The sequence below is a fragment of the Phragmites australis genome, chromosome 12 (genome assembly GCF_958298935.1).
Source record: "Phragmites australis chromosome 12, lpPhrAust1.1, whole genome shotgun sequence".
NCBI lineage: Eukaryota > Viridiplantae > Streptophyta > Magnoliopsida > Poales > Poaceae > Phragmites > Phragmites australis.
This window is the reverse complement of record NC_084932.1, coordinates 5,443,147-5,456,511: the sequence shown is the minus strand read 5'-3', so window position 1 is coordinate 5,456,511 and position 13,365 is coordinate 5,443,147. Positions and strand designations below refer to the sequence as shown.

Here is a 13,365-nt window from a genome sequence, read left to right as displayed (position 1 = left end):
AAGTTGATAGAATTCCAAAAGGGGGCCATTGATAAATTGTTTATGATGATCACTGAGGGCAGAAACCAACAGTTTACTTTTTTGTTTTTTATAATATATAAGTATTATTGTGTTTTAATTAAGGGAAATTTTACATTACACCTAAATAATTGTGGACCGTCAATCTAAGTTAGATCGGATGGCTAGAATTAAAGAAGGTGACCTAGGGGTAATATGTCACCTATAATTATTATATTTATTTGTATACCTATTGTTTTGGAAAGTTAACTAATCTACTAATTAGGGCTGGATTTTTCTCCCCAAGTAGCACATACTGTTTTGGAAAGTGAACTAACCCATCCGATTTTTTTCCCCAAGTCAACTAACCAAATCTCCAACTAATCGACCGAACACGTTCTCTTGGAACAAACCTCTTCACATGATCATGCATGTTCACATGACCGGACACGTTTCCCAAGTAGCATATGTGCGTTTGGCTCCTTGACTTGGGTACATGCGGTGTACTAATCCTAGAGAACGTCAAGTATACGTTGGTTGCCCAGTTATGGAAAAAAATTTGCTCCCTAGACTAAATTTTATAGCCCGGAATCTCCTTGCTGATTAACAGCCGGCATAACTAGCCTGCCGATAGTAACGGGAGCAACCGGTTAACATATTTTATTTATCTTTTTAATTGTTTTTCCCTTTTAAATCAAGGGTTCAAATTTGTTTGACATCGGAAGGTAAGTGGTGTACTGTAACAGGACCCTTTAATTAAACAATATTGTATGCATATGTTCATCAGAGGGCCTCAATTTTTGTTTCGCCCTAGGGCCTTGGAGACGTCGGAACCGGCCCTGCTCTTTGGTATGTACCGAGGATGAATTTTTTGTTCCTGTTCTTATCTAATTTCAGTGGCATCAGCTTGTATGTTAGTTCAGAAAACTTTGAGAAATTACTCAGGTGGTTTCTCGGTGTGTGTTTTTTACTCTCTAGAGAACCCTAGAAGAAGACTAGCTGATAGTTCTAACCGGCTAAGCATTACTATTGTTGAGTGGAGTGCTGATATTATTGACTGAAAAAATCTCTGGCCGCCAAAGCATTAGTCGACCAAGTGGAAGTGTGAAACACTAGAACTGATCCACGCGGGATGACGCGAGCAAATACGCGGCGTCCAGTTCAACTAACAAGTAACAACCGGTTGTCGAAACATGGAGCCTACTTCGAACACATGAGTTACTGAGCAACAGTGATTAAAAAGTAAAGCAGTTTTACTGAGTATGAAAATATCATGTTCATTTAGCCTCTTATGGGTATGTTTGGAATAGGAGGTTGCTCTGAGAATTTTCAGTATTTAATTCAAAATTGCACTAAATATTAGGGATTTGAGTTCCAAAACAGGAGGAAATGAAGTGACGCCATTCACCACTCGTATGTTAGTTCGCTAGTTTGCTCAAAGTTGGAATGGAAGGTGCTTGTGTCAAGAGGCAAGAAAAATGACCATGAGCATGAGCAGACTTGTCCAAACTCTTTGCCACCCTTTTATGTGATCCTAATCTTTTGTCATTAGCACAAGATATCACCCTGCACAAACTCGAAAGAAAAGAAGCCTCTCTCTCTCTCTCTCTCTCTCTCTGGTTGGTGACTTGTGTGATGCAACGTAATTTGTAACCTTTGTTTACTTTGGGCGGCTCTGATTCCCATCCCATCATGTGCAGACAAGCGAACGGCTGCTGCCCCCTGTGCCTCTTCAAAGCACCAAGATCTTCTCAGATATCCGTTCAAAACCTACTGGATTTGGTACATCAGGGAGCGGACTGTAGATCCCCAGTGTCCCTGCAAGGCTGCAGATTCTCCTTTTATACCCTGCAGACGACTTGCACTCTGAATTTTCAGAAAGGGACAGGATTTTTTACCCTGCAAGGCAAAGATTAGGATCACATAAGTTTTCTGAATTTATGGTTGCTCAGTGAATTTTCAGTTGGCCCTGCAGTAGAGTCAGCACCAAATCACCAAGGAAAAATCATCTGCATACTGCAGAACACTAGTACTTCATCGGATGTTGGCATGACAAAACCATAAAAGGAACAACATTCTACTGGAGATACCAGAGAGGTGTTGCCAGATGACTGAGAGGAATTATGAAGAATTTATACCAGTAAATTTTTACTCCCGTCAGGTATGACCACATGGCAGCACATAAGACAGCACGAGAGCACATCTGAGAAACGAAAATTACAACTGCAACGATGCATAAGATATTTGTCTCCAGTCCAGTATAGAAAAATGTTGCCTTGTAATAGAAGCTGTGTACTTACTGTCTTGTAAGAAAAAAAAAAGATCAATGCAATTGGGTAATCGAATTTTACCTCTGAAAATGGTATGCTCAAAATGATGCTACGAAATTACAACCAATGTTACTGTCAGTTCTGTTTCTCCATACTGACACCGATCTACTCTAAATTATAATTACAGGAAATAAATTCACCTGTACAAAAAAAATACCCGGTCCAAAATCTGTTACAGCTGCAAGGCTACAATCCAGAAAGGACCTCAATATAATTGAATGATGCGGGTCATCAAGCGCTCAGCTTTCTACATGAAAATGAATTTGGATGATTATGGGGCTGATTTACATGAAAGCCAGGATCATAAGATTGGTATCAGGCAAACTAGTCGTGCTACGTACTGTCATTGGATGGCCTGTTTGACCACACGATCTCTATCTCTAGTGTTCTCGAGCCATCCTTACCACCGTCGTGGCTGAGGCTGAAGAAGCCACTGTACACACCCTCGGTAACAACTTTGTCGATCTGGATGGTGACTCTTCCGAGGGTTGACTGCAACGCGAGTAGCAACATTTGAGAAGTAACAAAGGAATTACAGACGAGAACTAAGAAAAGAAAGCACACGAGGAAGCTATACCATCCATTGGAGTATAAGACCGTACCTTTCCAAATGTGTTTTTACTTTTGCATAAGATGTATAGCTTCTGCCCTTTTGGGGCGACGTCAAATAACCAAGTGAAGCCCTCATTCCATACTGGGCAGATGCTGTGGTTAACCACCTGACCATCAGCACAAACATCAGCCGCCGCAGACAACAAAAATGTCAACTAAGAATATCTATGATCCTCAGAAAAGTGGCACTTGCATAACAGTAATTTCTACTAATATCCACATACGGAAGTGGAACTTGCATAACAATAATTTCTACTATTATCCACGTACAGAATAATGTTCCCAGTCTTGCAAGGCTCATTGCTGGGCATTACTGAGTTTCAGGAGTGAAAGAGCCAAGTGCATCATGAATGAATTATTGAGTAGGATCATCTACAAGAAAGTACCTTAGTTTGCCTTGGAGGACCGTTTCCTATTTGTAGGCAACAAAATGCATTTGTACTCCCCATTGTCTGTTTTAAATTATTCCCACGTATAATGGTCACGGTCAAGCAACCAGGCAAGCAATGCAGCAAACTATCAGCCCTCTCATGAAAACTGGGAGGACAGGTCTTCATAAGCATTTGTAGTACAGGTATGGCTTCAGCTGAAATCAGGGACTGGGCCTTAGCGATTTCTTCATTCATTTGTGGCCAAGATTCTTTCAGCAAGCAAAGGGTGTCGAGCACACTCTCTTGGGCAGCCTCATTTCCATCCTTCAGGGCACAAACCAGATGGGGTATGCACAAGGTTGCTGCCTCAGAAAACCGAACCTTTTTGAAGTTGCTGAATATCACATATATGGTCCTCAGAATAACTTCATTGATCGTTGATGTAGAGAGCAGCTCTCTTTCTAAGGCAGCTGCAAGAAATTGCAGTTGATATTAGAGAAATAATAATATCAATTCATCATTAAGTACAGTAACATGCATCAACACTTGCAATTCACATATTTTATCACTTGATAATCTCATGTTGATTAGATATTGATCATTCATTTACATGGTGTCGAGGACAAAATGCCAAATGAAAAAAACATTTTATTCTCGCAATACAAGGGCATGAGACTTTACACATGAACATGAAAAACAGGCATCTGAAAGAAAATATTACGATACAGTAACACATTTCAGCACAGAGACAGGTGTCTTACCAGTGAGAGACCGGATGAGCTCATTCGACACGTATTCTTGAAGTGTATGATTTGAAAATAGGTACTTGATTAGCAGAGCAGCCTGTCCTGAAATATCCACATTTGGAGAAAGAAGCAATTCCTGCACAACCAAAATGCCCCCAGCCTCAGCAACAGCGCGCCTATTTGTCCTGCTGTGCATCACTAAGCTTTGCAGTGCACAAATAGCAACCATTGTCATGTCATCCGTAGGCTGGTCCTCAAGTAGGCTTACAAGAGCACGGCAGGCAGATACAGAGTCACTTGCTCTCGCGAGTGCTTCATGCTGGAAAATGTCGCCTAGTGCAAGAGTCACAAGAAACTTAGCTGACTGATTCTTAGACTGAGGGTCTAACAGGTACTGTGAGAGAGGAGCAATAGCATATTTGGCAACCTTTGTTTCGCGGACCCTTGAATTATTTATCAGTGCTTCAAGCAATCTTGCTGCAGATTCCTCGCACCGATGGCTCTTAAGGAGCTCCAAGAGTGCACGTACTGCCCCAGCCTCAGCCATGGCCACAGCACAGCGTGAACTACTTTTCTCTTGAACAAGTAGAGCGCTGAGAGCTATTGTGACAGTACTCTCCATGGTGGAGTTCAGCAATCTTACAAGTACAGCCATTGAGACTTTGACATAGTTGTCAGAGTTATAACGCAAAACATTACATAACACAAGTGCCGCAGATTCCCATAATGCTTGACTTGGCTGAGGGTCATCCTGGACAATTACCTTTGAAAGTTCGAAAATTCCACCTGCATCTGCTACAGCCTTGGGCCAACTCTGTGATATGCTTTCAAGTGCTTTAACTGCTGTTTGTTGTAAGCTCAAGATTCCAATACCAGCAAGCTGCACCAGAGGGGCAACTGCATTTTTGGTAGTGATATCCTGTTGAAAATGTTCCTGTTCTAGAAGATGTGATAGCACCTCAGTGCCAAGTTGCTGAATCGCTTGAGAGGGAGACTCAAGAAATGATATTAACGGCTCAATTATTTGACTGGAAGTCAACTTCAATGCTGCTAAACTCTGAGGCTTCTCCAAAATATTTACGAGTGCTTGCAATGCACTGTGCTGGTCCCACATGGTCACATCAGGGCGACGTAAAAGCAAGAAAAGTGGCTCCACCATTTTTGCAGCAGCAGAACTTTTAGCTATCCCACTGTTGTTTGTCAAAATGCGAAGCAACTCAGCAATGGATGAACTAACAGCAACAGGAACATCAAGAATCATATCAAGTGCATGCTCAATGATACCAGCTTTAACCATGTCAAGCTTGCAGTTTGGACGGTCCTTACCCAACTTTATGAGAGCACCGATACACGCTTCAGACAACTGGTAGTTTGTTCCAGGAACAAAACTAACAAGAAGATCGACAACTTCACTAGTTGCAGCAATCTCTGCATTGTACTCCTCATCCAGTAGTCTATTCAGAGCACAAACAGCTGGTTCAACAACCAAACTAGAGCCTGATGTCATTAATGATATCAGGGATTGAAGACATTCTGTTGCAATTGGTGATGCACGTATGGTTGAATTCTCAAATAAAATATAGCAGAGATGAGCAGCATCTTTCTTAAGCTCCAATGACGAACTGAAAGATAAAATTTTGTAGAGGCTTTCAAGTGTGTTGCCTTCTACATCAAACATAACAGAAGCCTTTGTGATATTCCCAGCAGAAAGATTGATAAGTGCACCAAGTGCTGCCTGCTGTTCTATTTCAGTTCCTGACTCAAGCATGTCAAGTAATGGTTGAATAGCTTGCCTAGCCACTTCAGTGTCCCTTATATTCTCTGAATCAAAGAGCTTCTGCAACGTCCTTACTGCACTAAGCCTAGAACTTCTTGAGCCCAAACGCAAGACAGCTACCAGTTGATTTGAAGTGCTAAGTGATGATTCATGGTAAAGAAGATCAGGATTACTGTATAAAATCCCTAGCAAATTGGTTATAGTAGTTTCAGTTGAGTCTTGAGGGCTTAAAGATAGATACTTAGTCAAAGCATCTAAAGCTCCAGCCTCCGCCATAGCAACTTTATTTGCCTCGCTATCTTCCGCTAGTTGAGTCAGAAGGTGCAAAGCGATCAGAGGTGCACCTGGTCTGTCAGGCATTGGTTTAAGTAGGTCCACTAGCAAGGGTATGGACCTTCGAGCAGTAGCACCAGTGCAAACATCTTCAAGCTCAAAAAGGCTTCTCAATATTATTTGACTTGGATTCTCTGCCAACTTGAATTCTTCCGCCATTGTAACAAGGTTTGGCATATCACATTCCACCTGTCCGATCAAGCCTATAGCACCCACAACTGCACCAGAATTTGCAATAGCAAGCTGTATACCTCTGCTTCCAGTGGAAACAAGGCTAGCCAGTGATTGCGCAGCAAAGTACTTATCGATGATATCATCAGATTTTAGCAATGAAGCTAAAGAAGGTATTGTTCGCATTATTTCTGAAGATTGAACAACCAATGAATCCTGAAATAAAGTGGCCAACAGAAGGGCACAAGTCCACATATTTTCTGAGTCTTCATACTGTTCCTGTAATATGCAGGAGCTATTAGGGCCTGGAAATAGGCATAGGAGAAGAAACAGTAAAATATGGAAAAGACAAGTAATGCAACAAAGAATAAAAACATGGACATAAGGTATCAGATCTCTGGAGTGCAGAATAATTCAGCTACAGTAAGTGGGCTATCATGATTCGTATTCTTGATCGTTCTGTTTTCAACAGCAATTGAACAGTAGGAACTAATATGTGCAATAATATTTGTACACCTCTATACCTGGTACCCAAGCAATACAGCTCTAATATCAAGAAAAAGGGTGTCAATCTGGAGTCTACCATTTCCCTTGATTTACTGGGCAAGTTGGCATAAAAAATGAAATAGATCAACCAAAAGATTTCATCTTGCAAGGTATATACACAATTTAGCTGTAGGGTGTATGAATGGACTTCTGTTTCCATAGTTAGGATAATGATTTTATATGTAAGCAGACTTTGTGTAGAATCAGAAACAGCATAACAAATCATATTAAACTCTTCCTAGAATCTTCCATTAAATGTTTGAATAACCAATAGTCCAAAAATAGAAAATAAGAATTCACCCATAGTCCAAAAATGCCCATTGGTTTTGCATACTCAATATCTTAACATGAAAGACTAATGTCACTATATGTGCTGGTATATCTGTTTTTCTAGTGTAACTAGGTCACCTAAAACTGATCAACAAGCTCATCCTTTTACAGGAACCAGTTCAGAGTTAGATGTACTTCAGACATGAGCAAAAAAAATGAACAGTGGATGAATATATAAGCAGAGCTATCTTTTTGTATCCAGCATTACACTAGTCACAACGTCAGTCCAAAAATGAAACTAAGATTTTCACAGTACCGGTACAAATAGATTACCAAGCCATGTAACATGGTCAAAGGGATCTCTTTTTTGTGTGTGTGTTTGGGGGGGGGGGGGGAGGGGGGCATAGCAGGTTGAACTGACACAGAACCAAAAGGGAAAAAATTGTTGGCACACAAAGATAACAGACTTAAATTTATATACCCTGATGTACCCCTCCACTCAACAATATAGCAGTTGCAGGCAGAAAATATCTTGAATTTAGCACCAACTTATTGCAGTTAAAAAGTGAGATATATGAAAACAGAAATTTTAAATGTGAAACATCCACCTGTCGATGAGCAGCATAGCTAGCAAGTCTATCAGAAACAGCATCAACACCACCGAGCTCCATAACAGTATATTTACTCTTTGCATGATAAGAACAAATCAGTGAGAGCAACCAAAGTGCAACAGTTTCTTCAGAAACCTTTCCTAACTCAGGCACATTCAAAACATCCTGCTCATAATGAAACAAACTTTCTTCCGTGCAAGGTTTCCAAACTTCAATGTCTAGGGACGTTGAAGAGGAATGTTGCTTCAGCATATCGATGAGTGCAGATATTAGATTCTTCAGAAGTTTTGATGCTTCAAGAACATCAATCGACTGTTCTCTGCTGTCCCTCATTGCAGATATGAGGGTGACTGCACTGCTGATTCTTATTTCCATATCTGTTGACTCCATAACTCTACTAGCAAGAGAAGCAACACATCCTTGGCTTCTGTTTAAATATTCACCAAGTGGAGAAGGTCGGCCCTGACAGAGACTTGCAAGGATTTGAATGGACTTATCTTGAATCGGTGGAAGCCCAATACTAACACAACGAACTAAAGGTTCTAAGCTTTCTGAAATTTCAAGAAAGGCAGTACACAGAGGGGGACTAAAATGTGCACCCTCCTTGGTTCTGGCCATCAATGCAAGCACATTGAGGGGTTCCAAACTTGTAACGTTGTCCAAACTGATGCCAGATAGACACACCAGCAGTGCATGAATTAAAAAACAGCACTGCAAATAATCTGGAAGAACATCACTGAGGGGGAACTGATTGAGCAACTGACAAAGTGACCGTGCAGCACTAATCTTGCCTTCTAAACTCCCCTCCTTAAGCACTCTAGTCAAAGCCAAGACAATATTGTCATCTAGTGCTTCTTTAGCAATCTGTGCATCTGATAGGAGATTTGCCAATGCAGCAAATGCTGTTTCAGCAACATCAATAGATGATGTCTTTGCCATCTCTATAAGAGGTCGCACATCACCTTCATTTAAACATGACATCTTGTTCTTTGACATGGCATTAGCTGAACACGATAGCGCTCCTAAAGCTCGGGCAAAATGTGTTGCAATAACTTGATTTCCACTTGTCAAAAGCTTCATGCATGGCTGAACAATTTCATCAGTTGCCAAGATGTCACAAATATCCTGGCGCGTCGTGAAAATATCAGCCAACACAGTTGCAGCAATCTCCTGTGTTCCTTCATTTGATGATTCAAGAACAAGAACAAGTGACCTAAGGCCTTTATTGGCTGCAGCTCCATTCTGGACTAGATCTCTCTGAGGAGCCATCACAAGGACATGCCCGAGAACTGTAATGACATGGGCCTTTGAGCTCAGTGAGTCACTGAGAAGTAGTGCTAACAGTTGATTAATTGTAGCAGAATCAGCAGATCGTATCAGCTTCTTGAGTGCTTTGGCTGATGCCTCTTGTCCACGAGTACTACCACTCTTTAGAAGCCAAATCAGTGCCAAAACAGCCCCAGCACTCTCAATACATGCTCTGATATCATCACTGTCAGAGCACATGTTCCATATGATATGAGCTGCATCCTCCTTTGATTTTTGAGATCCCGTTTCTAGTAGCTGGACAAGTGGAGGGATACCTCCAGCAGCTGTTATCGCCCACTTACTGTCATCTACTTCATCACTCAAGATAGCCAACAATGAAACTGCATATTCCTGCTGCTGCTCACTGGAAAGCCCAAGTAACGATATTAGCAACTGAACTCCTTCTCTCTTTCCAAGAGCCTCCCATATTCCAAGACCATCACAACACAAGCTGGTTAAGGCACGAACAAGATGTTCCTGAACATCAGAAGAAGCCATGGTGATCAACCCAACAAGAACCTTCTTAGAATTTGAGTGATCAAGTCTGTCAGAGAGACAAGCATTTCCATATAAACTCGCTAAAGCCTCAAGAATACGATCAAGCTTACTGTCATGAGACTTTAGGAGCACAACCAAAGTATTTTCTATCTTAACTGGGTCAAAGGATTTACCATCAGTGCCATCAAAAACCATCAACGAATATGCAAGTGCTCCAAGAATGTCAGCAAGAGTAACAGGTGACCGGGGTGCTTGGCAGAGCTCACTAAGGTAAAGCAACAGAGAAGTTGTTCCACCACAAATATTTGATAAAGCATGGACAGCATGGCTTTGTAGAGAATGGCATGTATCACCCTGCATGCATTCTTTTGAGGGAGCTACAACAGCTCCAATCAGAATAGGAAGGCCGCCTGCATCCACCACAGCTTTCTTTGCAATACTAGACTTGGAAGATATGGCCTCCAAAGCATCAGCCACACTTTCACGAACGGAAATGACATTATCTCGATTTAGAAGGTGAAGAAGGGCCTTAACAGCCCCAGCATCTATAATTTTGGGAATGCAATCACCAAAAGCAGAGATAAACCGTGCCAATAGGGAGGCAGCATTTGACTGTGAAGAAGTATTTTTGGATGAAAGAAGACCAGTAATAATTTCAACGCCGCCAGCTTCAAGTGTGGCCTTCCAGTAACCATCTTTCTCCCCGCAGAGATTCCTTAAAGCCCCAGTCACAAAGCCCTCAACCACTCGATCTTGGCGTGACCTAGGATTGAGCAAGTCCCACAGAGTCGGCACAACACCTTCGGTTACAAATATTTTCCTGCCTATGTGGTCATCCGAAAGTCCACCAGAAGACACTTCATAAATTGCTTCAGCAGCAGCCTTTTTCGCTTCAGCAGATTCAGACTTCAAAAGGGAGAGTAAGGGTGGTATACAACCTCCTAAGAGGACCCTCACACGCAGGTCTTCTTCCTTACAGATTGCACCAAGTAGTGCTGCAGCATTTATTTTTGCTGCAGATGTCCCAATTCTAAGGGTAGATATAAATAGTGGCATTGCCTGAGAGTGGCTACCAATCAAAATCCTTGCCTCCTTTTTTGCTTTTGCCAGTTCAAGTAACCTTCTGATTGTCACTTCCTTCTCTAATGGACATATCATGCTAGCATGGAGCTCTTCCAACAATCGAGCAACAGTGGACATTGCACTTTCAGGATCATCGACTTCTGCAAGGTCACTTTTTCCCCTATACAACAGTGAACAAATAATAAATTAAATAGGATGAGCGTTTGCTAGCTGCTGCTTCTTATAACTTCAACAAAGAAGGATTTCAGGTGCATGAAACAAAGAAGGAAAAAGGTGAAACAAAAAGGCTTCAAACAAACACAAAAAAGGCTGTGAGATGAAATGAAACAAGAGCAGCCAGCTAAGCTAATTTTGCAAAGCAATAGCAACTCCAGAATATACCAATATATTTCCTTTTTTGTTGTGGATTAGCAGTTTAGAACTAACTCGTAAACATAATAAATGAGCAAGAGGGAAAAAATTGAGATATGTTATACCTCGATATAGAAGATGTCGATGGTGAGGGTGAAGTAGGCTCTCGAGAGTCTCGAGGTTCTGAAGAGTTGGAATTTGCCATGATTAAATAGATACCAACTTTACACCTTGAATTGTTTTATATATCCTCCTATAAGATAAAACTGAAAGTAATTAGCATAATAAAATGATTATGCCAGCCTGTGTCATTCCTTTTCCGCATTAACATACCATGATATCAAAAGGAAAAAAGAAAGAAGCAAAAGGAAAAGAGAAGTTGCCACTTAATCATGCAATTACCAAGATAATAATATACTCATGCCAGCTTAAAAACACTAAAGCAACAAACTAAAAGATGCATCATAGTACAGTCAGAAGATCCAGTTCTAACTGCAAAAGAACAAGAGAGTGTACCCATAGCTTAAACATATTGCAAGGAAACATTACAAAAATCAAGATAGAATGAACTAGCTCTCTGGTCTCTGGGGCAAAGAATTTCATTCTAAATCTTCTACAAGGTTATGAATCTCACCTAAAATGCATGAATTCTGTTCCGAGTAATACATAAATAGAAAAGTTTTTCCTTACATCATCATCAGGCTTCACAAAATATGACAATCACGATTTAGACTAAACTAGGAAAGGAATCAGTTGTTGAGATATTGCAACACATCATCTGAGAAAGACTGCATGAGGACACACACAATAACCACAATTTTGTGTAATGGACCTGAAGAGGAATTTCGCACATGGTGGACTCCATGGAAGTTGGTATCCAAGGTGATGCCATTCCAGCCATCAAGCTCATTATTTCATTGATAGAAGCAAAGCAGACAACCAAAACCTTAAGCGCAAGCCCTAACACTCTACAACTACAAGACAATCTTATGAAGTGCAATGTTAGAATCGTCATGGTAAAACAAACAAAAGGTATAGTTTTCACTTAACTATCAGAAATTACTAAACCAATTGCCACTCATCACCCAATCTGCGGATTCCACTAGCAACATATCTTCTTAGATAAGTTAACTGCAATGGCACTTGCTTTTCCTACGCAAATGCACACAAGAACGAAATCCATTTCTCTTATTGCACAAGTAAATACTGTCTTTCCCCCAATTCACCAAATTAAAGGAGCAAGATGCTACCATTGTGACAGAGCGAAATCCCCACAATTCCACAGCAACCTATAACGATTCATGTGGCTAGAAGCTAGAGTGTCCCTGACTGCAGCAGTATCCAGCATGCATAGTTTCACCATAACTGGCTGTTTCACGGATTATTGTTACCGTTATAATCGATAAAAGGAGGCAGATTTCCACACTTCCTTAGATCAGGAAACCGACACATTCACGAAGCAAAAATAACTGGTTGGCGATGGAGCCTCTGCAGAATTATGCCATCCCCTTTCGAAACTCCCAACCATCACCTCTCCACAGATCGCTCCCCCTCCCCCGCAGAGCGACACCCGCACCCACCGAATCCGTCAGGATCACTCGAACCACCCAAACCCCACCGCCCTCCTCCCCACGCCTCGCCAACGGAGCACCCCAGGCGTGAGATCTCGGCTGCCGCGCCCGCACTCCGCTAAACGCAAGCAAAACCCCTGTAGCGCCGCGCGAGCTGCAAGGATCAAGCGAGGCGCCCGGGCGCGCCGCGCGAGCTGCAAGGATCAGGCGAGATCAATGGACGGGGGAGCGGGGACTCACCCGGAGGCTGGCGGACGGCGATGCCCGGCGGCGACGGCTCGCCTCGCTCCGCTCACTTGCCCGCTGCGCTGTGCCACTGTTGTTGGAGTGGTGTGCGCGTGCGTCCGTTGGAGAGAGATGGGAGAGCTTTGGGAGGAGGGAGAATTGCTTTTTTTTTTTTTGCTGATCACTCCTGTCGGTGTCGCGTTATTTGGGAGATGGACAACCACCTGGGCGTTTATGTAGGAATTAATTACTTTCCACTTTAGCAGTGGACGATTTCAATATGGCGTACGTGTAGCTGGAAGCCGTGTGGCATTAGTATATATGAAGCAGTATATATGAAGCCGCGCGGGGTTCCTGGCCAGCCGGGCCATCCACCTCATCCAGATTTTGCTGGCCATCCGATTTGGATCTAGCGGTCGCCCTCGTCCGCGTCTGCCCGCGGCGTGGCCCACGTCGCGCACTGGCCTGGCTGGCCCCGTGTCTCCGTGTGGCCACCTGGGAAACCGGCCCCCCCCCACGCACGCCGCATGCTGGCCTGGGCGCCACCGGAGCCTCCTGGTGCTGC

At 42.5% G+C, this 13,365-nt stretch overlaps 1 protein-coding gene across 1 annotated transcript; it reads right to left on the bottom strand.

The window, feature by feature from the left end:
• Positions 1-1,726: 1,726 nt before the first annotated feature.
• Positions 1,727-12,988, bottom strand: LOC133886253 (protein CELLULOSE SYNTHASE INTERACTIVE 3-like). Its single transcript, XM_062325999.1, has 8 exons — positions 12,816-12,988; positions 11,130-11,257; positions 7,762-10,813; positions 4,072-6,616; positions 3,326-3,780; positions 2,930-3,046; positions 2,669-2,819; positions 1,727-2,574 (listed from the first exon to the last, which is right to left on the bottom strand). The coding sequence occupies exons 2-8, from the start codon at positions 11,207-11,209 to the stop codon at positions 2,567-2,569; spliced, it is 6,408 nt and encodes a 2,135-aa protein (XP_062181983.1). The 5' UTR covers positions 11,210-11,257; positions 12,816-12,988; the 3' UTR covers positions 1,727-2,566.
• Between the last annotated feature and the right edge of the window lie 377 nt (positions 12,989-13,365).